The 25760-nt window shown below is 38.9% G+C and overlaps 1 protein-coding gene across 1 annotated transcript in view; it reads left to right on the top strand.

Moving 5' to 3' along the window:
• DPYD (dihydropyrimidine dehydrogenase) overlaps positions 1 to 25760 on the top strand; it is a 365931-nt gene that overhangs the window by 270644 nt on the left and 69527 nt on the right. The window contains exon 19 of the mRNA XM_069789317.1: positions 24874 to 25016. Within this exon, the coding sequence (XP_069645418.1) occupies positions 24874 to 25016 (143 nt within the window). The remainder of the gene's footprint in view (positions 1 to 24873; positions 25017 to 25760) is intronic.

Below are 25760 nucleotides of genomic sequence, written 5' to 3'. Positions count from 1 at the left end.
AGTTGCAATCTCTGAATATTCCTTCCTACCATAAGTCTGTCTAATAAAATCTATCAAATGGCCGCATTATGAAAAGTGTGTCTCTTATGTCACAAATTTGAAACATGTATGTAGTGTAAATTACAGTGGTACCTGGATGCTCAGCTATAAGGGAGGACGTACCAGCATTTCCATGGTTTATAATTCTGTTATAAGTGGGACCTGAGGAAAAGTTCTTTCTTTATTTTATTTTTATATATATGTGTGTTTATATGTAAGTGTATAAATGTGTTGGGTTTTTTCCTGAAGTTTTACATGTATCAGAGGAGATAGAGAATGTCATTTTAAGATACACCATTACCTATGATGCAAATCTGGTTATTTAAAATTTGGAAAAACCGCTGGAAGTTCTGTCAATTTATTATGTTTTGAAAGAGCATATTGTTACAGACAATCATATAAAGGTTTCTTGCTGATAATTGGCATTGCTAGGTCCCAATCCCACAACTCATGGTGCAAAAGAAAGCCACAGAGCCAATAAAGTCAATAGGCTCTGCAACACATTGCAATACTTTCTGCTCAGCGGTAAGGATATAGCAGTATACAAATTTATGAAAGCAGGAAAGCAATTTTAAATCAAGAGAGCTAGCATACTTACAAGAAGACAAAAAATGGGAGAGCGTGTCGTCTTGTTAGGGGAAGGGGCAGGATGGCCATACTTCTGAGGTCTGTTCCTGGCCGTGCCAGGGCTGAGCCGCGTGGCCTACAGCCAGACACTTGACCTTTCCGTGCTTTATTTCTCCTGTCTGTGAAACGGCAGTAACACCACTTACATGCCTACAGGCTTATTTGGAAGTGCTCTGTGGTCCTGGCATGGAAGTCGCTTCCTAGTGTAAAGTATTGGTTTTCTATTTTGATGTGCTTAAACTTCTTGTTCTATTTTATTACCTGGTAGAGTCAGTAAGTTTTGGTTGTGTTTTGGAATAAGTCCTCTCTAGAGAGAATTAATTTTTGAAGTGAAAATCAGTGCTATTGTAAAAGCAATGAGTCTGGTCCATTTTCCATGTGTTTTACCAAAGCACAGCTGGTTTATCCTGTTCTCTAGTGCACAAACCTAGAGCAGATACAGCGTGTAGCCAAGCTGTATCTCGCTTTCTGGATTTTTTCCAGTTGCACAGATTTTAGTTCTTTTCTGGACTAGAAATGATGCTCGCTTGGCAGAGAAGTGCAGTAAGTGCAGCAGGAACCTCTGTCCCACAGGGTGCTGCGCTCATGGTGCTGCGTGACCATGGGTGGCCCAGGACTGTGGGTGACCCCCAGCCCTGTGGAGGTTGCAGTGCAGAGTCCCCTCAGTCAGGTGGGCTGGTGAGGTCTGAGACGTACCAAGGCTCAAAGCTGGTGACCCTCAGCCTCACCCAGCTGGTGAGGAATTGCTCACAGTGGAGTGTTTCTGGAGTGCCGGATTAAACTGGATTTTAGATCAGCCTGGGCCTGCTTATCTTTTTTCTTATCTTCTTATCTTCTCTTTACACATAATTCACAGGAAACTCTCCCGACCTCCAGTAGCATCGCCTGCTAGTATAGGGGTTGCTCCATCTAAAAGGGTGCTTTTGCTTCAGAGAGTGAAAAGCAGAAGCTGCTGCGCATAGGGTCCACCATCAGCAGCAGGGACACATTCCTCCCTTGTCGTCACATAGAGAAACGCGCGCTGTCCTCTGCACTCTGCCTTTCCATCTGCTCCCCTGCAAGCTGCAGGAGCTCCACGCCTCCGTGGAGGGCCTCAGCGGGCGAGGGGAGGCGGCCAGCAGAAAGCTGGAGGTAAGCCACAGCAGCTCAAAATGCAAAAGTCAGCACTTCGCACCCCGAAGTGAGGCTGCAGGCCAGCCCCTATCTCTGCTTGCTGAAGGGCTGTGCTGAAAGCTCAGGTCTGGCTCCTGCCCGCCCGCCAGCCAGCAGGACCTGAGGGGAGGGAGGCGAGGTGCTTCATGGGGCCCTGTGGCAGCTGAGGGGGCTGGCGGCCTGGCAGCGCGGCCGGGAAAGCTCTGCGGCTGGGTGGCAGGGACCAGATTACGCTGCAAGGAAGTCGTTCTCTTGAAGGACAGCTGTTCTTCAATGTTTTATAAGTTCACGATGTCCACAGGTTTCTTTATACAGTGCGGGTTGCCTTCTCCGGGTGAATGCAGACTTGCTCCTCAGAGTTTGATAAAGGTTTCCGTCAAAGAGAAAATAATGAAAGTATGTTAATGCCCTGGCCTAGCAGCAGCCTGATATTTTGACTTGCAGTCCTCCCTGTCCTCCACTGTCCAAAAACATGCTTCTACATGGCCATGTACTGAAGAAATGTTTTCCATATATGACTTCCCCTTGGCCTCCTCTTCCCTCCTCTTCTCGTCTGCCTCATGCAGAAGTAGCTATATGCAGGAGGATTGTCACTCATTTTACCAAAAAAGAGAGAACTTGTAGAGGGAGTTTCTTTTTAATTCCTTTTAAATTACTAAATGACAGGTAGTTTCCTATGGTTTGTCTAACATACATAAAATAATAATAAAAAAAGTTTACTAACATCTTGCCAGATCCTGAGATGTTTTGAGAACAGACTTACGTCTCTGTTTTTTTAAAACTTTTTTTTTTTTTAAATCTTTCAAAGAAGGACAGACTTAATGAGATCACTTTAAAACCCCCGTTTAGCTTTGAGTTGTCACAGTTAGTGTTTTCCTCCCACCCTGTGCTTGGGCAGTGACCTTCCTGTTTTGATCTAACTTGATCAGCTGAAAATTGCTAAGCTGTAAGGCATCACTGTTTCCTCCTTCCTACCCTCCTGTTTGTTGGGTGGTTTTGACAGGGAAGGATCCCAGTATCCCAGGTGGATGTTTGACCACTAGACTGTAGGATTAGTCTCTCTCTTTTCTCTACTTCCCTGTAAATATTGAATTATTAATACAAAGTGAAACAGCTCTCACAGGATACACACTCATGCTAGCACAGTCTGCTGACCTGTGCACAAGCCTGACTTGGGAGAGCCAGCTTTAAATCCCAGGTGTGAGCCCAGGTCCCAGCTGGGTCCCCATTCCAAGTTTACCCTCCGACTGTTGAGCATTGTAACATCTCTCTGGTTTTTATTCACCTTCTACCTCTATCCTGGTGCCAAAAAATATTTGCAGGAAAAATGTCACTTTAATTTTGACAAATTTTTGTTTTCTAAAGAAAATTAATTTCTAATTGGTACCATGGAGCCTCAGCTGAGCCCAAGGGCTGTGGTAGCCCTACAGATTTCTGTGGCCCCATTACATGAGAGGACATTGTGCTTAGAGGATCCCAGTCTTCATCCATTTTTTATAAGTTTCCAGGAACTGCCTATTACTCAAAAAGTTGAAATGTCCTAATGAAGCATCCAAAATATGATTAAGGAAATAAGCCCTTATGGTGAAAGAAAAACACTAAAATTAAGGTACGGCTTCCCAAACTGTATAACTATCACATGTGTTTGCAGGATTAGACACGTACTTTGATTTCCATTAAGGAGCTTTTAGAATTGATCCAGCAGTATTTTGGGTTTGAGAATATAGAATACATGTGATTTTAACCCTGAGTTCTTCCTATAAACCTGCAATGCAGAGTATTTGTTTCTTAAAGAGAAGTTAATGCTGTTTTTTATCCTCACAAAGAATAATGACCTCTGGCTCTGAAGATGTTTTAGTCTGTGTACGTATAAATTATTTCAAAAATGTGTATTTTATAGATACTAGGATAAGATACCAGGTTTCCCAGAGAAATATTAATATACTGTCAGCAGCTACATGCTTCCCTAAGATTTGTTCCCTTTAAATGTATTTTAAAATGAAAAAAAAACTAAAGTTTTTCCATGAGCTTTCATAGTGTGCTTCCATATTCCAGATGTGTTTTATAAAACACATCACATTGCAGCACAATAGGATATCTATTGCAGGCAAAATAGAGCAGAGCTTCTGTTTGAATTTCCATGTTTTTTTGTTCTTTATCATCTGTTTGTTTCTTTGTTTTTGTCTGGAAGCCAGGTCCTTAGGGGATAAATTTATAAAACCATACACTGGACTTTGCAAAAAACTTAGGTTAAAAGCAAATTTCTCTATGGTGCACTCACTATGCATCCTTTTAATGCTTTGTCGCAAAAATATTGCAGTATTTTACAGTAGTATTTCAAACACCTCATGTGTACATGCTGTTATTGCTTTGTCCAGTTATTACATTCTGTAGTATTTTGGCATTTTTTTCACAAATATAGTGCACAGCATGTTAGAGTACATATGTTTGTATGTTTTCCAGAACAAGAGAGATTCAGGAAGTTGTATGTTATAACTTCATAGCTGACCACAAGGGATATTGGAATATATCTAGATAGCAGATTCAGTCATTAAATGTGGGAACGTATAATTGTTGGAAATCAGCAGAGGCCGTTAATTTTAGTTACTTCTGAAGTAAGTTAGTGGAGCTGTCTGTTTTTACAAAAAAACCCTGTCAGACAGCAATTGTGACCTTTAAGGAAATGCTTTGCAGGTGTTATTTCATTAAATTAAAATGTATATGTTATATGAATAATTGACATTATTAATAGGGGCATATATTCTAATCTGAAATGTATGAATTATATTGAAAGAGGAAAAGTGGAAGTTATAATAATAAGGGCTGCCTTTTAATCGTATGACACATCATTAAAAGAAAAGTGGAAAAAAACCAAGAGCATTCACTTTCCTAAACACAGTTCTCAGTGACTGTGCAGTGAGGATTTTGGTCAATAGAAATGAATGAAAAGCTGCCCATTGCTGGAAACAAACCAAAATGTATGTATGCATAGGCACTTCTGTTTATTATAAATATTTACCAAGAGTTAAAGACTATTTACCTTAACATATATTTATAAAACAGTGTGGATAGGAGTAAAAAACAAATATACGCTGTTGTACAATTTTAATTTCGTTTTATTATTTCTGTTAAATGTAGCTCAGCCATTAAAAGCCCTTATTTGCATATATTATGTCAGGATTCACAAAGAGTCCTCTGTTTTCCATCGTGTCCTTGCAGCAGTCTGATTTCTTTTAGTGTTCTGCCATCACTGGTCTGTGCAGGAGAGATCAGAGCCCTAATAATAGATTTTTGACAGGGAGCTCGCCTGCTACCTGCCCTACACAAATCCTCACTGTTCATGTTTGCTTCATGGCAACAAAGCAGACAGAAGGAAAATGCCAAGTGCTGAGTTTGAGGTACAGCCCTGCCATAGCTTGACATTTCAGCAGAATAGCAGTTTATGAGATGCATAATTTTTCATCTGGGACTCAGCTGCCATTTTCATAGAAGCTTGCAGCTCATCGACTGACTGAAGTAGGGCAAAGGTTTACAGCATAGATCAAGGTCTACATCCTTCCCATAGCTATTTAAAAATAAGTATTATTCTCCAGATAAGGTCGGAGAACTAAGCATATTTTTTCCACTTTTAATATTTTTTAGCCAATTTCTTTTCCACAAAGAAAATGCTTTACACTTTTAGCACAGGTGCCATTTGTAGTTGATTAAAAATGATCACAATTGATTTCATTCACCAAAAGATTAAACGAGTCCTGGAAAAAGAATGAAGCATGAGTCTTTACACACAGCATTTGAACAAAGCTGTGTTTTCTCCTCTTACTTTGAAAAAAACTCATTCTGAGCTTGAAATGAATGAGAAGTCTTTACTCTTGAAGTGCAATTGGTTTGTGTTTTATTATTGTTATAGATTGAATTTAAATTTTCACATTCATGCACATGTACTTGGGAAACAAATGCAGTGTAGGTACATGTAAGTGAGTGTTTAATTTAGAATTACACATCTCTGTGAGCTTCAGTAACAGTTCACCATGTCACAGCCTCATATAGAACAATGGTACAGTACATTGGATTAATTAAAGAAGCCTTGCAGAGAACTGAATTCTCAGTATGTCAAGATTTCAATTTTATGTTAAATATTTTCTAAAGGCCAGACCCTTAAATCTCAGGGGCTGTACCAAGCAGTGAGCTGTGAATTTAACCATAGGCTAACTGCTAATGATAAGGAAAAGAGTCCAAGTTGAGGCAGCTGTAATACAGTCATTGGATTAGGCTATCAATCACTCGGTTCCCTGAGGAACAGGCAAAGACGACAAAACAGTGAAAAGGGAAATTAGGAAGGGAGGGCATGACTAGAATGAGATTCTTCACCAAATGTATCTGTTAGTTGGCTGAATCCCCCAAGCATCAGACAGAAATGTCCAGCATTGCTCTCAGACTAAAAGCCAAGTATTTGTTCCAAACTCCTAGAAAACCATCAAATCGTCGTTAACCATTGCTGGTCTGTACAGGGTTTTAGAAATGCAGTCGGCTATATTCTCCTGTTTTACTAGCCTGTAATTAGATTAATCTCTAAACTACTGTTGTTGAACGCTCTGGATTTACTGTTTACATCAAAGCTCATATAGAATATGTCTACTTGAAATAATTCATTTCCCAGATGAGTGGGTTTTTTTAATAAACAGATAACTGTTAAGCTATCAAGTCTTACTGATGGCTACGAAGGCAAAAGTCAGAAGGTGATTCAGATAAAATCATAAATTCTACTCAGACATAATATAGTAAAAATACAAGAGGATGACTGTGGCCAAGTTGCCCAAGCATGGGTGAAAGAAGGTGCAGTTTTAATCTGGGTGCAGGTAGATAACATGGGAAATCAGTTCACATAATGGTATGGACTAACATGATTAAGTAAAGAGTGCTCTTAAGTTAGCAGCTTGGAGACATAAGCTGATTAACAAAGAATGGGAATGAATAGAAAAAAGAGATGTCAAAGCATTTTAAAGCAGGCTGGTGGAGCAGGAGCTTGTGTTTAAGCCCAGTTACAGTAATGGGTAGAGGTGAATGTACCATATGCAAACTATGACGTGATGAGGAGGTGTAAGTCAGTCAGGAACAAAAAATTTCTCCTTCTGATAATATCAGCAAGATTGAACCCATTGGTGTTGTCCTTCTCAGCACAAGTTGCTTGTCTTTCCATGTCTGTCAAGTGTAGGGGAGAAGGTGTCTCTTTCTCTTATGATCACCTCTTCCAATTTTAAGCAAATACTCACAAAAAAAAATCTCTCAGAATATTTTTGTGTCATGTCTTTTGGAGATTATCATGTTGAGAACTGATATATTTCTATCATAAAAAACTTACTACAATTCATTTTGGAGGTCATTTAAATATAACTGCTTGAAGTATCTTATGAATTATTTATCTGGAAAATACTTGGCATTTAAGTACTTTTCAGTTTATTCTAACACAGGAATTAAAATACTATCAAGAATTTCAAATAGACATTAATTAAAATAATAAAAATTGAGAAAAGCTCTGGTGAAGTCTACTACTAGGTTTGTTTTCCATTAAGTCTCAGCAGTTCTCTCAATCTGATCTTGCTCACCTTTCTCCCCAGATAATCACAATGAAGTCAAAATGTCTTTTGACTTCCAAGTGCAGCTTGAACGAGGACTAGAGGCTGTGGTGGCATGCAGTATAACTCTCTAGTCTTTCATACAATTGAAAGGCTACTAGTCACTACAAAAGTGTGTCTAAACTGTGAGAGCTGCGTGCTTTATGATATCCTAGGGGCTGCTCCGTGACCGGTTAGAAGGGTCACTCTGGCTTGCCAACTGGTCTCCAGCAATCATGCAAGTTAGAGTTGGGCCTAGCTTTCTGCTCTCAGTGTTGCTGGCAATGCACAAGTACATTTTATATAGAAGCAGTAATTCTAAGTGGTTAAGCATGTGGTCATGGGCTGGAGCGCAAAGAAGATAATTTCAGGTGGTAGTGTTCAAGTTGGCCTGGAGGTCTGCAAAGCTTTGTTGCAGTGTACGTGTGTGATGGATTCAAACTTGAATACAGGTTATGAGAGTTTAGGGAGCTTCCATATAGGAGGCAGAGGAAAGACCTGACAAAGGAAACAGGGTCCAAATTCATGTGAATACATGTCAGTGTTACAAGCTCCCTGCTGTTGATTGTGCCCACAATTATCTTTTCTGCTGACTTGTTATTCTGTACCCAAAGCAACAGCATGGTTTGTGATACAGGTGGTACTTGAGAATGATCAATGAGGCAACCATCTTCTGTGGAAAATATAAACTGTACCTGTCACAGAGCAGAAGTTCTAATTGTAATTCCCCCAAAACCCCAAGAATCTGGCAGAGTTTGTAAACAATTCTGATTAACAATTGTATCAGCAGAAGTTAAAATCCCTGAGTACTGACCTCGTATGTCTTAAGCATGTTCATTTTTTTCCATATCTTACTTTGCATATTGATTTGATCTAGTCACCAAGTGGCATATACTGGTTGTAGAGCCCATCTGTATTCAGTGGAAGATATATTCTCATCTTACCTGAACAATAAACATGTTTTTACATTCATGAAAAAAAAAAAAAAAAAGGCAATACATTTAACATCAAAATATGAGCTAACAAATAAATAGAAAAATGTCTTCTTACTTAACATTTGTTAGCGTGGAGCTTCCTCCTGTTCTCCCTTCTCCCTGTGGGACAGCTGTGCTTGCAGGATAGGCCAACTGACTACTGTCTTCCACTGTCATTCTGGGGATACTACCACTGCTGACAATACACCCCAACTTCTGTACTGCGTGCTAGCTCCTCCACCTGCTTCAGTAGCCTCAGTAGCCTCAATGGCTTGGGCATCTCTGTGAGGATGTTGGGCCTCCCACCATTCTTGCTACCTACAAAACACTGGATCGATGTATTTTGGAAATGGGTCAGGAAGTGGCTTGAAGAGAAGGTTTCACAGTTACATGAAACTGTGCTTGCTGACGTTAATCCAGTTGCAGGATATTTGGACAATCAGATACAGGGGTTTAGGAAAAAAAGATATAATCCTTGGGACAACTTTAAACCCAGGGCATTGCTTTACATCCAGCAGCACTAAAAGGACATACTTACACAGTTATTGCTGCTGTCCTGCTTCCATGTAGGAGTAGCCTTTGAAAATTTTACCACTGGTTAGCTATGATTTATGATGAACTCATCACAGTGAACACATCTTTATTCACCTAAATCCCACTAACATTCTGTATTTTTTAGTATCCTACTTGAATGATGAATAAATCCTAATGCCAGCTTCACACATAAAATACAGAACACAAAATATAGCAGATTTGTTTAACTGGGTAGATCCTGGGTTTGTATTTCACTGGGCATCACATAATCCCTGATGAGTTATTGCCAGAAGCATTTATAAAAGTATTTCACAACCTCAGAAGAATTTTTTTTTACCTTTCAAAAGAATGCAACTAATATATAGTAGTCAGCTAAGGGATCTGCATTTTAATGTGCCTTTTCATGCAAGCACACCATTGTATAGAATGATCCATACAGATATCCTGCTCACACACAGGATATACAAACATATCCTACAAAATCTTTTAGGAAACCTGCTGTCGTAATTTGGTTTTCCAGTTTATGATCAATTTGCAGTTTCGACATTGCCAGGTAATTGCAAATGTCTTCCCTATTAAGACGCACTGTATTACCATCTTTACTAAATCCTGTTTAAATCCCCAAAGACACTCATAGTCAGGGATTGAGCCACCATTATTTGGGTTAAGTGAGAGCCAAGTGAGAACCGTTGAGCACAGTGTCCCACTGTTTCAGAATGAGAAATCCATTGCGCAGCTGTGGCAGATATATAGAGAGGGTGTTTTTAATGACATGAGATCTGTCCATAAAACGTGTGGTACCACACATGACTCAGCACTGAGGCAAGGCTGATGCTGTGAAGAACTTTGTTACAGGCAGCTCAAAATGAGGAGAAAACTGTGGGGTTTTTTGCAAGCAGGCATGCCGATGAAGACATGGTTAACTGTTATGGTTGTGTCTGGCCATTTATATACATTTCATGGCCCTATTGAGTGACCTATTGGTTTTTAAAAGAATGTGTGATTACTCCAGTCCACATTTTGGCTGGGCTGAGCTTCTGTTACTCCCTGTCAGTTATTGCTGTGCTTACACTGTTAATGCCGTGTCAGCTGCCTGCCTATTGAATACACAAGCTTTGACGGTATTTTCACCAATTTTTGGATATATGCCCAGTCAAGAGCTGCTTAGATTTTAATGAGTACTCAGAGAAATCTTCTCATTCTAGGCCCTGATAAATTCTGTGCATCAGCAGTGCTTGCAGAGAAGGTATTGCCAGACAAGGCTTTTAAGAATCGGTTGCTTTTTCTTATAAATAGAGCAGCTTCTTCAGAACTTATTGAAGGCAGGATTTGACAAATTCAGACCTCCGAGGAGGATTGGGTGGCAACTTATTTTCCCTAAGAAAGATTTTGAAAAAGCCTGCTTCGTGGTACAATCTGGTTTATTGAAATAGTGAAGAGATTGCTTGCATCTTTGTTGTTCATAAAAATGCATTAGAGGATCAGTCCTTGGCAGGTATCCATAGAGGAGGTAGACCCTCCCAGAGGCAGGGAAGTCATCCCAAGTCTTGCTTCATCTTGTTGAGGGGAATTTTAGGAAGGAGTTCCGTTCTGCATGGGGCTGGCACACAGATTTCCTTCCAATGTCTTTATTTTTCTTTTCTTTCGGGCTCGCTATTTTACAGCTCTGAGAACATCCCCAGCTTACTGTTAAAGGCAGATAGTGTGGGGTGGTAAAAGGGTCTTCAAAAATAAAAGAAAATTGTCACTCTTACAATCTCTTTTCCAAACTTGGGCTTCTTCCAAGGCTCTTTCCAATGTCCTTTGCTGTTTCCCTCTGTTTCCCATAAATAAGATTCACTGAGCCAAAGGTCTGCTGGGCGGAGAAGGCAGGCAGTAGTTTTACTCTCTTCTTCTTACGCTACCTGCATTGCTTTCATGAGCTGCCATTACTACCAGGACACCTCTGTGTCTGAGAGCCCTTCCACTGTCCCCAAGGAGGCCAGGGACTTGCTAAAATACAGCTAGTGATATGCACTCACTGTCAGGGATCTCACAGGCAGCTGTGAGCTGATGTGCTAACCGAGTACGGCTAACGGTTATCCTGCTGAACTTCAGGCACTTCACTAGGAGACTGTTAAGCTTCTACCTCATCACTGTAAGGAGATGGGCATTCTCAGAGGTGGGTTCTGTTCTAGCTCCATTGACTGCATCAGAAATTTGAGATTAGTATATTCCTAATTTAGGTACCTCTGTCAAATGCCTAAGATAGTGTGTTTCTGCATTTTGTAATGAAATTCTGGTGGTTAGGCAAGTAAATAATTCAGTTTTTTCTGGTGCAGGTTAGACTTCTTTTTTTGAAAACACAGATGTATCTTATTTTAGCCCAGTCTGTTTTCTAATCTGATATCACAGAAGAAAGTGATATTTGTATGCTTGACATTAAAATATCTTCCAAACAGTTAATGTAAAGCATCTGGTGTTTTTCTGTATTTTAATAAGCCCTAATAACAGCACTGGCTGTTTCTTATATTCTTGTTACAGTAGGTATATGACACACATCTTCTGGTTTAAAAAGCTCAAAACAAATTTCAGCAATTTAATCTCAGTGTTAGAAAAAGGATCACAGCAGCTGCTATAGTATTTTGTATTTAAGCTAGTTTTTGTAAAGACTCGTGACATGCTCCCTGGGAGCTAAATATTGACGAGCATGCTCTGGCAAGCAAGATCAAGCTTGGTGAGTTAACACAGCTCAAGTCTCTGCAGTGACACTGTAACCCAAGTCTGAAAACTATTATCCTACACCATTCATTTCGGCTTTATAGGTGATAATGTCCACTTGAATTAGGGATTTCTACTGTATTTTTAATACTGTAACTGTGGATTCATATTTCATTTAGGACTACAATACATGCAAGGTTGCTTGTACATCTGTGTTTGATGACACCTTCAGTAATGTATTGTGTATAGAATCACAAATGACAGCATAAAACTTTCATGACTTCAAACCTTCGATATCTTTTATACTGTAGAACACACCGTGTCCTAAGACTGTGAGTCTGTGAAAGCTGTTGATTGAAAGTGAAGCTTGGACATGTATTCATTATGGGATATAATTCAGGAGATTAATTTTTATTTGTGTTCTGTAAGTAAAAAGAAAAATCCACTTTTTTTTCTAATTGTAAGTACACCATGTTTATAATGCTTGTAGTTTACTTTTTGAATTTCCGAATAAAGAACTTAAGCCTATTTGGGCTTCTAGTAAATTTGGCATATACACTAAATTGATTACCAGATGCATTGTGCAACATATGGCATTGTACAGTCTTTGTGTGCTTCATAGTATTTTCTTAAATTACCAGCATTTGTTTTGATTCCAAAAATGCACTTGTCTCAGCTCTCTAGCGCTTTGGACTTAAATGCTGGCTTTTCAGTGCTGAACAGATGTGTTAGAGTTTCACATGGAACATTTATGCTTTTGTGAGTCTTCCTTTTTGAGTGTTCCATACACAGAATTATGTCAGCGATAGCTCATGCAAATGGGATCTCTTCATTTTCATATGTACATTGATAGCTTAAAATAACCTCCAGAATTCCTAATAATTCTGCGTGACCAAGAAGAACAATTAGGCAACCCAGTTTTGCCCAAAGATACTGCCCCCAGAGTGAATCAAGTGTTTCAGATATGTTTTATTTTAGATTAGAGAAAAATAGGAGGGAAGGAGAACGTAATTCCTTTATGGGTGGCAGCAACAGTCAACAACAGTCCTGTAGAGTTCTGTGAACAGCCATATTCCCATGCTTGAGGCTGTGGCTTGAATGGGCATAAAAATTCATCCATGAAAATGCACAGAATAAGGTGCTCAGGACATTAGTATGTAATTTACTTCTAAGAGGAGACTGCCTGAGTTGATTTACAAAGCATACTTCTAAAAAGGTCTCCTTTAAATTACCAGCAGTTTTAGAGAAAAGGGCAATATGACATCCTGGAACAAGGGATGAGGGATTTGTGACCTGGAGGGCTGACTGCTGTGTCTTCTGCTCAGGCGGAATTGCTCTTTTCACACACAGATTTCCAGGCCTCCCTTTACACCCTTTCTCTTCTGTGAGACAAAAATATTATACCTTTGTATAGCATTTGGATATCCTCTCCTAGAAGGCTTTGCATAAGTGCCAAATATTGCTGGTATGTGTTTAGCAGCAGCAGCATGTGTTCTGATCAGTGTTTTAAAATCAACAAACACTTTGTGGGCCCCTGGCTTTCAGTTTGTTGGCCTTTACTTTGATCACTGAAGACCAGTGAACGCAGTCTAGGAATTGTGTTGCTACTAGTTTTCTTCAGTGGAAGCCAAGGCGATGAGCAAGTACATAAATTAAGTGCCTTACCCTCTGAGCTGCCCTCACTGGATAACAATTAAAATGATCTGACAGAGCAATGCACTAACTTCCCTCGCATCCCCTTATGTCGCTCTGAATACATCAAACAAATGAGTATTTAGGCCTATTAATGCTGTTATTTTTTATTAATGCAGAAAGCAGAGTTATGATACAGGTGCATAATTTCATCTTGCAATCAGCATTGAGTTGTGTGGCTGGTCACAAGCAGGACTGATGTAACCATGTTTTAATTACCAACCCTCGATAATATATCCAGAGCTAATAAAGGCCTCCACAAATAAGGTTTGTGCTTCCTTTATGCCACAAATAGTTTACACAGCATGGACATGCTATTATTTTGCTTTCCATTAAGGCATTAACTCTTCAGCTTGCTGTACACTCTCAGCTAAAGAAATGGCACGAAACTTCCTGTAATTGTGAAGGTTATTAAAAAGAAGGAACACAAGAAAAAGCCTTTCTTTAAAATTGTCATGCATGCACAGCCAAGGTCTCAGCTAAAGCCAAGGTATCAACTCTCTGTTGGAGTGGAGGGGGCCTTTTCTTTTATGGGAAACTAAGTACTGTCATATAAATTTCAGTACAAAAATACCAAAGTATAAGGAACTAAATATTTAGAAACTTATGTACCTAGTTATAAAACCGTAATTATAAGAAAGTGTTCTTCTGTAATGAGCACAGCATATCTGTCATATAGTGTTTTAATGTCTATAGTAGTTATTAGCCGAATATTTCCATTATTACTATTCTGTGAGCTACTGCCATTCTTGAAACTGATTGATGTTTAGGAATGAAGCACTTTTATTATATGTTGCCAGCTTCTGAGGACCAATCTTATAACCTACAGTGCCTTCAAAGGAGTGATGATACCTCCTCTTTCTGGAACTAATCATATCTGAAGAAAGTGAAAGGGTGAAAACATTTTTTTTTTCTGGAGAACTTTCATTGCATTGCACACTATTCTGCTACAAAATGATTATAGTGTTTTATCTGCCAAAGGTGACACTGGGGGAAGATAACTTTACAGGAAGAGAGATGTTTGAATATAGGCAACTAGCACTGTGCAGTGGCTTGGCTTGAGGCAGTGAATTTATTTGTGGGTTGATGAAACTGTGGTCTCAATTTTTCATTGTCTGGGTGCAAAACAGTCTTCTGACAGGGTGTGCTGGTTGCAAAGTCTTTGCTAACATTTCGTTAGTTTAATTTGTGTGTTTGTGTTCTGTCCAGGCCAGCACACAGATCTGCAATCTCAGGGAAGAAAAAGTACAAGAAAAAGAAAAGAGAACTCCCCGCCAAGTGTTTATCTTCTTAAGGCCACACTGTCTTGCTAGGGCCTAGGCAATCTCTAATCATGCTTTGAGAGTTTTTCAAAGTAGGAAAGCTGTAAGAAAACATTGCAGGCAAGTTAGTGGTAAATATTGCTCAGAGGGGACTTGTAGTTTTTGAAGTTTTTGTGCATATTTTGTGCATTATTTAAATTTCTTCATCCTCATCCTGCCTCTGTGCCTTAGAGACTGATCTATAAAGGCATAGTGCCCTCCGGCTCCAGTGGGAGCTACCAGAGAATGGGAGCTGCTTCTGCTTTCCTCCCAAAAGAAGGCAGAGAAAGAAACTTATGCTAGTTTAACACTGGCATATAATGTAATGTCCAAGCTGTCAGAGCAAGTTCAGATGCTGACGCTAATCTAAACGCACCAACATGAAGCTCCCTATGACTGTATTTGTACTTTAGAGACCACGTAAAGTTGGAAAGCTTCTGCTCCAAAGATTCTTCAGGTTCTGTGTTAAAATAAATAAGGCAAGTCTTGGGAGCTGAAGAATCCTCCCAAGAAACTATTTTCAGCAGGATAGAGTGGGAACCCAGCTGTTCTCTCTTAACTCATAATTTGATCACCAGGTTATAAGTTGTCTTGTCCTGCAAAAATCACATCCCTTCCAGCCTTCAGTATGAACAGCTCTAGTTTTTTGCTCTTGTTCACATGAGTGTCTGTCTGCCCAGATCCCTTTGTGTCGAACTGCAAAATTGCAAAGTGAAATTGTCAAAAGCCCCCGTACTTTGCTTCTTTTCCCAACCCTACCCTGGTAGCAGCATCTTGCTTTCCAAATACCTCAACAGACTCTGGTAATGGCCCTTCTTCTTTCCAAATAATGATACAGCCCACCAGCTTACAGACACATGCAGATCCCCATGAACAGTCAAGGTAGGTAGTTTCCATTTATTGCTGGGAGAAAGAACATTGTCAAATAACTTCCTACTCATCCTATGGCAAGCAGATGAGTAGGGCTGTGTGCTTCAACTACCTTAGGTATAGCTATCAGTTCTCCTACTCTTGGTTGTGTGAGTCTTGAGAAACGCGAAGTGTTGAAATAAATGGCTATGATACACACAGTGTTGAAATAAACATTTATTTTAACACATTGTATGTGATGAGCCATTTATTTTAACACTTTTCACTTGAAGTGTTGAAATAACAGGTTTTATCGGGGACGTGTCATCCACTGTTTTATGTATATGTGAATATGGAAATATATCTACTGAGTGTGCATGTGTATATATACTCACACAGATTATATAGATATGTAATAATAATATGGTAGATGTGTGTGTAGACACACACACTATTGCACAGGCAAATACAGTATTTTTTGCTGAAATTGAGTAATTTGTTTCACAAAAATTTTGTGTTCATGCTCTCATATTTTTAATATATTTTATGTATCTATAAATAGATCTAAATACATCCGTACATAAAATTGTATATTACCAGACAGTAGCAACTGGATGAGATAGATAAAATAGAGAGATAGACAAAATAAAATAGATAAACCTCAAAATAGGATAAGAATAATCTGGAGTTATGTAAAGGGAGAAGGAAATACTTCATCTGAGCTTCTAGATATCTAGATCTGGTTTATTTATTTTGCTGTACTTCCATAAGCTCTGCCTCCCTTTCTGTAATGGACTTCTTAGACAAGTGGTTATTAAACAGTACGAGGTGTGCTTCAGGTTTTGTAAATAACCTGAGAAGTTGTTATACTGCATTTTTCAGTAATGGTTTTATTTTTAAATACACTGTAGGAACCTCAGCACCCTGCTCAGCAGCCAGTCACCACTCTTCCAATGTGACCTTAGATATAACAAATTGCCTTTGTATGGTTAGAGTTACGCATGCACTGAAGTTCAGGCACAGACATAGACACACGTGCACGTCCCGCTTTCTGGCACCATGGTCATGTTGACCGTGGCAGTTGTTGTTGTTAAGGAGGTTAAAACCAGCTCAAAGGTAGTGCTATATCTGAAGCCGACAGAGGCAATGCTGCCTTTGAACAAATCTGTAAGCTTCTGGGTAAATAGCCACAAACACTTTTACTAGACTTTGAGTTAAAAACATCTATCTCTCCACTGAAATAAATGGGCAGCGAGACCTACCGTGTGTTAAAGTGAAGAACTCGCAACTTTTGGGGGGAAGGATTGCCCAGCAGAATTTGGCAGGAACTCATTTGTCCCTCTGTGATGGCTGCAACGGTCTTGTCTGGTAACTCTGGGCAATATTTCTTAGACGGACTGTCCCTTGGCTTTTACTCTGGTCTAATTCGCATATCTTTTTCCTTGTGTTATGTTGGGAGCGTACCTCAGTTATTAGCACTACTTTTATTATTTTATCATTACTGTTGTATCATTATTTGTTTTATTTTACTAGCACTACCACTCTCTTGGTAAAAGGCAAGTTTTGTACTGGCCCAGTGGAGAAGTGCAGTGCAAAAGGTGCCAGACCTCCTTTAGCAGCACACTGTGCTCACCTCCATGGCACCAAACCACGTGACTCAGATTCTGAGTCACGATGGGGAGCAATGGCGAAGCAGCCAGGAAGAAGAAAGGGCATACCAAGCCAACCAAAGAACATGTAAAGCATGGTGTGAGGCAATTTCCAGCTTCAAGTCAAACCAAAGTAGAAAGCACAAATGAAATTAAATAATGAACATGTGATAAATTGCAACAGAAAATGCTTTGCTAGGTTTCATGCAGATCACCAGAAGCATCGATTTTTAGTAGATCTGTAGTTTTCAGTGAGAGAATGGCTTTGTTAGAAAATGTTTAACCAGCTCTTGCAGCAACCACAAAACAATTTGTATCTATCCTCTTGATTTTTCCTACTGAAGTTCGGTATGCGTGAAAATTCCCCCAGGTCTTCCTGGATAAATAATATTTACAGATAAGAAAAATTTACTTTTTCTCTCTCTTTCTCTGATTCTAACCTTTTTAATTGAGATAAGTCTCTGATGACTGTTAAACATTTATTGAATGAAAACTCTGGTGATTTTTTGAACTTTCAGCTGAAAGAGCATAAATAATCATTAGTATGAGTCCAAAAATGATAAAAAAAAAATCCTAAGCAGGACACTGATTTTTCTCTGTGCTTGTTAAAGTTCCACCTTTTTTTTTCTATTTTGATACCATTTTTTTTTGAAGGAGACATGAAGCAAAATCATTACTTCTTTTTTCCAGTCACAGGTTGGACTCAAACCCATAGGTATCACAAATAGAATCAAATGAGAAGTAAACTTTGTAATAAAAAAGAAGGGGGGAATAATTATCAGAGAAAATATTAACACACCACCAGTTTATCAAGCCATAAATGTCATAGATAGTCATGATATGCTAACAAAAATTAGTAGAATGCAGTCAGTTGACATGGTTTCAGGATCCAGCAATGGCAATGAGATAGAAATTGTTTCAAATCTGCAGAATCCATTACATTATTCTAAAGTCTTGGAGTAAAGTCCTGACTTCACTGAAGTCAGCAGAACCTTTGCCATTGATTTGGTAGTGTTGGCGCATCACCCTTCACAAACTGTCGATAAAATGAAACGCTAGATAGCCATTGCTTTGAAGATAGAGGCTAACTGTTGTAGAGCCATCCCATTAAATGAATATTTCTTCAAATGCCCCATTTGGTAAATGAGTAATTAGAAGTTTTGGTTGGAAATAGCCAGAGCCTAGCTAAATAGTACATTATTATTAGTGATTTTGGCAAATGGCTATTAATGTATGAGTAGTAATGGACAGAAGGACTGCCTAGGCTGAAATAGATAGGGAGCAGTGGAAAGAGTCTTGTCTGGATCCTGAGAAGTGTTGGGCTGTGCACCATTAAAGCTGTGGCAAGGTCCATATTGAACTTAGTCTTTGGGCACTCCCTATGTTTTTTAGTGCACTGAATATTGTGTGTCCTATTTGGGGACCTCATAACAGCTGTGGATAGTCTTTCTCTCTAAACATGTCTATTCATTGGGTTTTCTTCTGCATATAAATGCATTCTCTGGCCATTTTGAAGGATGTGCCTGCTATGCTGTTTCATTAAACTGCCGCGTTATCGGGTAATTGTTTAAACATAATACCATAGCACTATCAAAAGGAAAGGTGAACTAATGGCATTTGCAAATGTCAGGGATTATCTTAACACTTTTATTATAGTTTATAAAAAGTAGGTTCAGGGCATTCCATGGCAATTATTTCCACAGAAATTGGTTATTTAAATAAATTGCTAATTATCTGGATATGACAGTATTGAAAACCCTGCTAATGAGTTATTTGGTAAGTGTAGCTTATGGTGGCCACCTACAGGTGGGAGAGAGAAAGAACATGTAGAACAATTGCAATCAGAAGGAATGCAATGCAAATTAACTGTGTATTACCTGCACATTTCCCTGGACTTTTTGCATATGCAGATTTTATATATATATATATATACATGTATAAAGTACTTTGATCACCAGTGCTAGGCAGCGTACACATTATGCACAAAATGCCTTAACAAAGAATTATGTTTTCTGTGTTTTTTTCCTAATCCCCAAACTTTCTTATTCAGTTACTTCCTGCAGCATTGGATTGATCATCTACAATGCCTAAGCTTTCCCAGACCAATTCCCTTATGTAATGCTTTTTCACCAAAGTCTAATATTTGCTGTCATTGGCTTATTTTGTCATTAGCTTCATTAATTTTAACAGTCAGGAAGATAACAATGTCAGCTGTCTTCCAAGAATGTATTTACAGAGGGAGGGAGGGTGATCTTGCTTAGATTTTGGGGTTTTATTTTTTTTAGCAGCACAGACTTTATCAGTAATTTATTAATAAAAAAAATGTATCAGCTAATTTTTCTTTGTAATATTTAGGCTCTGTGGTTTAAATCTGATATTAAATTCGTAAAGAAGAACTGCAGTGTAATATAATATAATGTAAATTAAAAATTAATTTTACTTTTCAATGCACAGAATTGGGAGAATTATGACCCAAATTCATTTTTGTTCCATCTAGTAACCATAGATACACAAATTTGCTTTTAAGTCACCTACTAACCAAAGGTATGAGAGTTTGCTTTCCTTGTAAATCTGGGGTTTTTTGTTGACAGAGTTTGATAAAGACCATTCAGACTGCTTCAAGATTCAGGCTCAGTGTTATCAGTCTGAATTGATTCACCTCAGTTCTGTTGGCTGTTTTTTTATGGACCTGGATCATCTTTACCTAAAGGCCCATTTAGAGCTGCTGCAAATACGTGTTAAAGACTTTAAACTACCACATTGGTGCAATGTATTGCCAGTGAGAATGTAGCCCAGTATTCAAGACTTCTGAGACAGGTTTTTTCCCCATTGGTGGATCACTGGAATCAAGATCTGAATTGTTTCTCCTAGGAACTTCCAAAGCTACTGGGTTGCTTGAAGCTTAATGCCAGGCTTCTCCTTGAAGAAGGTATTAAGTTTGGCTCTCAGGCCTCAATCTAGTGAACATTTTTTGGTGCTTGACAGGATCAAGTCCTCTGGGGACTCCAAGGACTTATGAAGTTGTAATAAAACGTGTCTTCTGGCATTGGTAAAGGTTTTTTTACTTCCTAAGGAAAAATAAACAATCAAACAAGTAAGTAGGTATAATACCTCTCATAAGTTTGTCATCAGTCTGCTACCCTCAGAGGACAAGGGCAGCTCTGCCTACCTGCGCTGATGAGGGATTTGATTGACGTATGTTCTGCTTCTTCTTCATGTTGTATTTTGCCTATTGGGTTTCCTTGACTAATAGTCACGAAAAATCTGACTTTTTATTTTAAAAAAAAAAAAAGAGAGAGAAAACCAAAATGCTTCGTTTTAAGGCATGAAAAAGAAGAAAAAGGTCAGGGACTTTTGCATCATATAATTATTTCATTGTTTAAATCTTTATATAATAGCAATTATTTGTTCCATAATTAATGAGAGACTTGAAAGAGTAGTTTTCAACATAGAGTAGCATGTCATCTCCACCAGATATTTTTCTGTCTGTCTTTCATTTTCAAATCTCACTCCCCTGCTTGAGGTCTGGATAAATGGACTTTGTTTATTAAATCTCATTATTTTACAGCAAGGTAAATGATAGCCACATCTAGATTCTGGTAGCAGCTGTAATGCTACTATCAAGAGAGTACCATATCAGCAGTTTCCCCAGCTACGGGTGCTTAACTAGTGGAATTACAGGTCCCAACATGTCAGAGTATGTGGTAGATGCTTATTTCTTAACATGTGAGCTGTCTTTCAAATGCATGCTGGATTTGGACCTCAGCTTCTTAAATACCATTGGATTTATCAGACAACATTCTGCAAATTCCCTCTACTACTTAGAGCTCTTTTAAAATTTGGCATTAAATCTCCTTTCTTTCAACCTTTTAAAAACTCCTTCTCCACAAATCTCTATAACAGAATTTATTACCTTCCTGTGGTACTCATATGAAAATGCAAGAAGATAGAGACTCTAGGTCAAATTCAATGCTCATTTGTTGTTTTTTTATTATTATTATTTGCCTTTTTTTTTTTAATTGCTTGACATCACTGTTTGTATTCTTTCTGGCTTTGATTTGGAAGGTTGTTTCACGATTTCATTAGGCAGTAGGATCTCTATCACAAGTAAATCACATTGTATTCCAGACCAGCAGCTTTTACTACAGAAGGGGAAGCTTCTGAACTGTTGATCAAGAAATGCACGAGAGAATAGCTGCACCTTCTGATGTGCTTGTTCCGTATTCTGTAGACTAAAGAAAAAAATGCTGGGATGAATAGTGACACCTCAGTCAACCCTCTGATTGTCATTAGAGCCATTTATTTACACTCATCATCATCATCATAAGAACTCCTGAAATGTTTTTAAATTCTTTTGGGTGAATTATAGATGAAGGAATACTTTTGCAATTGTACCAATTTATCACTAATTTACTAATCACCAAATGTAAGTAATAACTCAAATTATGAATATCAAGTGCAGCTAGTACTAAAAAGTACCTGTGTTCCATAATAAATTCTAAGTCTCATTGCCATCTCTGCTAGGCTTCATCAAATCATATGCTTGATTTCTTTGGGCTGAATGAAAGCCTTTCTGATTACCTATTGTGCTGAAAGCTTAAATAAACTGTCATTTGCTTCTTTTCCTCTACTGACCATTGTACAGAGACAGTCATTTAAGTGAGAAGGTGGCTAATTTAATCAGACTGAAGAAAGGAACAGTTCTATTCTGGCAATATTTTCTTGTGGAACTCTTTGCTACAAGATACCATTAAGGTCAAGGGTCAATAAGGCTTAAAAACTGATTGAATGCAAACTCTCAGAGTTACATTGGGGTTAAAAGAATATAAACCTTCATGCCTCGAGGCAGATGTCAGCTTTTAACTCATGCAGATTGGGAAGAGATTTCCCTCTAGCCACGTGATTTCAGAGTTCCCAGTGTCTGTATTCTTTCACATTTCTGAAAAATAACTACCTCATCACAGTGAGATTCTGGAGCAGCTGTGTCAGTGCCTGAAAGCAATATAGCAAGTCTGATGCTTACCTATAGCCTCAATTTCAAACACTGAATATTTGAAGAATCTCATGAACTAGTGTTTTTTGATGAGATTATTTTCAATGGTTTTGGCTGTGTAGTGTGTATCTTGGCATGTATGCCCTCCAAAAGGCTTTATCCATAAATCTGTGAGAGCAAACAGCATGGTTCCATTTTTTTTGTCTGAAGTCTCTCTCTAAGACTGGACCATCAATTCTGTCACAGTATTTGCTCTTTGGTCACTAGCAGTCATCTTCTTTCAGAGAATCATTCTATTCCTTTCAAACACATTACAATCGATCTAGCTCAAATGATGGCAAATAGTCATTAGTGTCCTATGGAAAGTTCCTGTTCAGCTCCAGCTCCTTTCTGTGATCTATTCTGGTGTGATCTTAGATTCTTTAAGGCAGTTTTTGTGAGATTTCTAATTTTTATGAACCAGGCTCTACTTTTCACCAAAACATGCTGATAGTGCATCTTGGGTTAGGCTATCCATTTATGCAAATGAAAGTTTATGTGCTGAAAACATTGTATCTCTATGTAGTCTCTGTTAAACTAGCAAGAAGTACCTGTGTAAAGCCTGAGAGTAGTCCTGATCCCTAACATGGGCATGGAAGAACATGTGGTGTGTCTTGATGGCGGGTGGAAGAGTCTGTCTGATCAGATAACAAGTATTCTGGTTTTTGCTCAGGTGCAGAGATCAGCTATTGAAGAAGGAGGAGGTGTTGTATTAAGTATATAATGAGAAGGTGTCTATCCTGAGGCAGCAGAAGTTGTCATTGCGCAAGAAGATAATTTTGTGCTGAATCCAGAGCAGGTGTCGATAGAGACTGCTTAGCTGAGCTTTTGGGTGTGAATGTGTTTAATAGTGATGGGCCAGGGTCTCCTGTGAATTCAGTGTTGTCTGTCAGGGTTACAGTGAGGGGCAGTGGTATGTTGCAAAAGGCAGTGTGAGCTGAAGACAGAGTATTTTTATGGTTAAGACAAACCAAATTTCAGTTTTCTGTAATGGAAAATTACCTTGAAAAAACATCTCCTTGTCAAAGTGACAGTGCAGCTGTCCTATTTAAAACAAAACTTGACAAGTTTTATGGCCTGAACTTGTGTGGGATCATTCTCCTCATTGACCCTTCCAGCTAGACCGGGGAGGTCTTAGCTGATGCACTAGCAAGGCAGAGGCTCTTTCTAGAGAGCAGAATCCTGAGCCGATAGTAGGTCCTTCGCAGAGACCAGTAAAACTCTGCCTGAGAGGAAGCACTGATGGGGACACTGAAGGGAGGGTAGGTGCTGGGCTCAGTGAGGCAGGGCTGCCTGAAAAAAAGCAACGTATCCTTTACTACAGGCTTTCTTAGATTAAAAATCCAGCAGACTGCAGTGCTTCTCTCTCAGAAAGGGTGGGGAAAGAATGGCAACACAGCTTGTTTGGGTTCAAGAAGAAGTTTCATCTGAAGGAGATGAGCATATTGGTCAGGCCTCTAAGCAGAGGTGTGGTGATGCAGCAGCTACTGTTTTTGCATGGGCTCTTTTCCCACACTTCCTAATTGTGGTTTCTTCTTCCTCTTGCTTTGTTTGTTGCTTTGGTTTTATTTCTTTCTTCCCGTTTGGTTATTTGCTCTTGCAGAAGGTCAAAGCTTTAAAGGTTATAACAGTACCCATGGAGAGTGTTCAGAAGTGTTTCAGGTTCATGGTATTTCCCCAAGTTACCTAATACAGTACAAAAAAAAAAAAAAAAAAAAAAAAGAAGTACTAGCACTTCCTTGCATAGGTTGACAGCCAGCCAGTTCCTCTGGGAGAGATGTGTCCCTCCCTTACACTACTGTATTGTTGTCTAATGGTAACAGAAAATTACCCCAAAGGTTCTCTAAATTAAGTAGAGGTTTTAGGAATATGGGAGTTTTCTGGAGAAATCCCAACTAGCCTAAAAAATAAATAACTGAAAGTGTCAGCTGTCTATGCTATCCATCATTTAATGAGCAGCATCTGTATGCATATTTTAAATACTTGCATACCATCAGTAGGATGTAGCCAAAGCAGATGCATTGCAGACGCAGTGTATTGTGACTTTAATCATAATTCCTCTAAATGTAGCAGTGAGTTGTCTGACTCAACCTCTACATACCATTTGAAAATGCAAGCTCCAGTCTTGGAGATACAGCCATAAATGAATATACTTTATTCTTTTGAGCTTCTATTGTGTTAATAGTTAAAGGGGGCTTACTTAAAGGATTATCTGAATCTGCAAACATCCAAAGGGGAAACATTAAATAATATATGAAATGTCAAGTGCAGTGAAATGGCACCTTTAAACAATTTTTAGTCACACATAAATAAATGAGATGTTCCCTCTTGGACAACATCTATGTTCAAAAAATCAACCTGATTCTTTATGTAGAAACATAGATCTCTTTGTCTACAGAGTACTGTATGGTAAAGTATTGCTTTAAGTCTCAGACATTGTTAATCTTTATTTTGAGCATCAGCTAAAATGTTCAAGCCAGTATTGCAATGTTTATCCAAATGTTTCTGCAATTTTCTTTTTTTCAGCCAAACTCATAATACTTTACAAGTATTGATACCACTTGAAACCCATTTGGTGTCAATTTGTAAATGAATATAACCTCTGCATCTCAGAATTAGATGTTAGTTCCCAATGTTCCTACTGTGAGGGATGTGCAAATTACATCAGGGTGTGTTCTGACACTGCTAACAAAATGTTCTGGTTTTCTGCAGGAAATGCTATTAGACCCATCGCCCTCCGTGCAGTGTCTGCCATAGCCCGTGCTCTCCCAGGATTTCCCATCTTAGCAACTGGAGGCATCGATTCTGCTGAAAGTGGGCTGCAGTTTCTGCACAGTGGGGCTTCTGTTTTACAGGTACCTTTTCTTTCTTTAAAATATAAAAATTAAAATAACTGTAATTAAAACCATAATGTATCTTCCTTTCAAACATTAGGATAGTGAGGGTTTTATACCACTGACAGGAATTCTCATGTTTTTAACTTCATGCTTCTTGCTAAGAGAGATTCATTTCAGATGGAGGAGGAGTTGCCAAAAGAAAACTTTGGGTGTCAGGATACTAATCTGGGAGAAGGCTAGCCATGAGTATGTGATCACTTTTTTTCTCTGACCTATAGGATTTAAACTTTCACCATCTCTCCCTTGTCATACACACAAGGTTGACACAGAGTTAACCTTGAGCTATCTGATCTTCCTTTATTCTCGGGTTTTGTCTTCTGCAAAGAGCCTTTTCAAGGAGAGAGGGATTTCAAAGAGCACTACTTTGGTCCCACTGGGAGCCAGTGTAAAGTAGTTCTTGTTTATCCAGGCATCTGTGTCCCTTAAGCATGTTTATTGGATCAGGAGGTACAGAGCTGTGCCTCCTGCATGAGGTGCTGGCATTGCAGCCCATTGCATTGGAGTGAGGTGTCAGACTGCAGGCAGTAGTTGAGGCTGTTTACATTGCCTGATGGGTTGTTTTGAGGTCCTGGCCAGACTGGCATGGTTAGTTAGTCCCTGTCATGGAAGGAAGCCTTGGTGGCCTGTTATGGGCACCAGGAAATTGGCTGGAAATCAGCCCTTTACCTGCTCTACTAGGCATATCAGGGCACCATTGCAGCA

Source organism: Haliaeetus albicilla, chromosome 8, assembly GCF_947461875.1.
Source record: "Haliaeetus albicilla chromosome 8, bHalAlb1.1, whole genome shotgun sequence".
In the NCBI taxonomy this organism is placed as follows: domain Eukaryota; kingdom Metazoa; phylum Chordata; class Aves; order Accipitriformes; family Accipitridae; genus Haliaeetus; species Haliaeetus albicilla.
The sequence above is the reverse complement of the archived record's forward strand: the minus strand, read 5'-3'. Positions and strand labels throughout refer to the sequence as shown.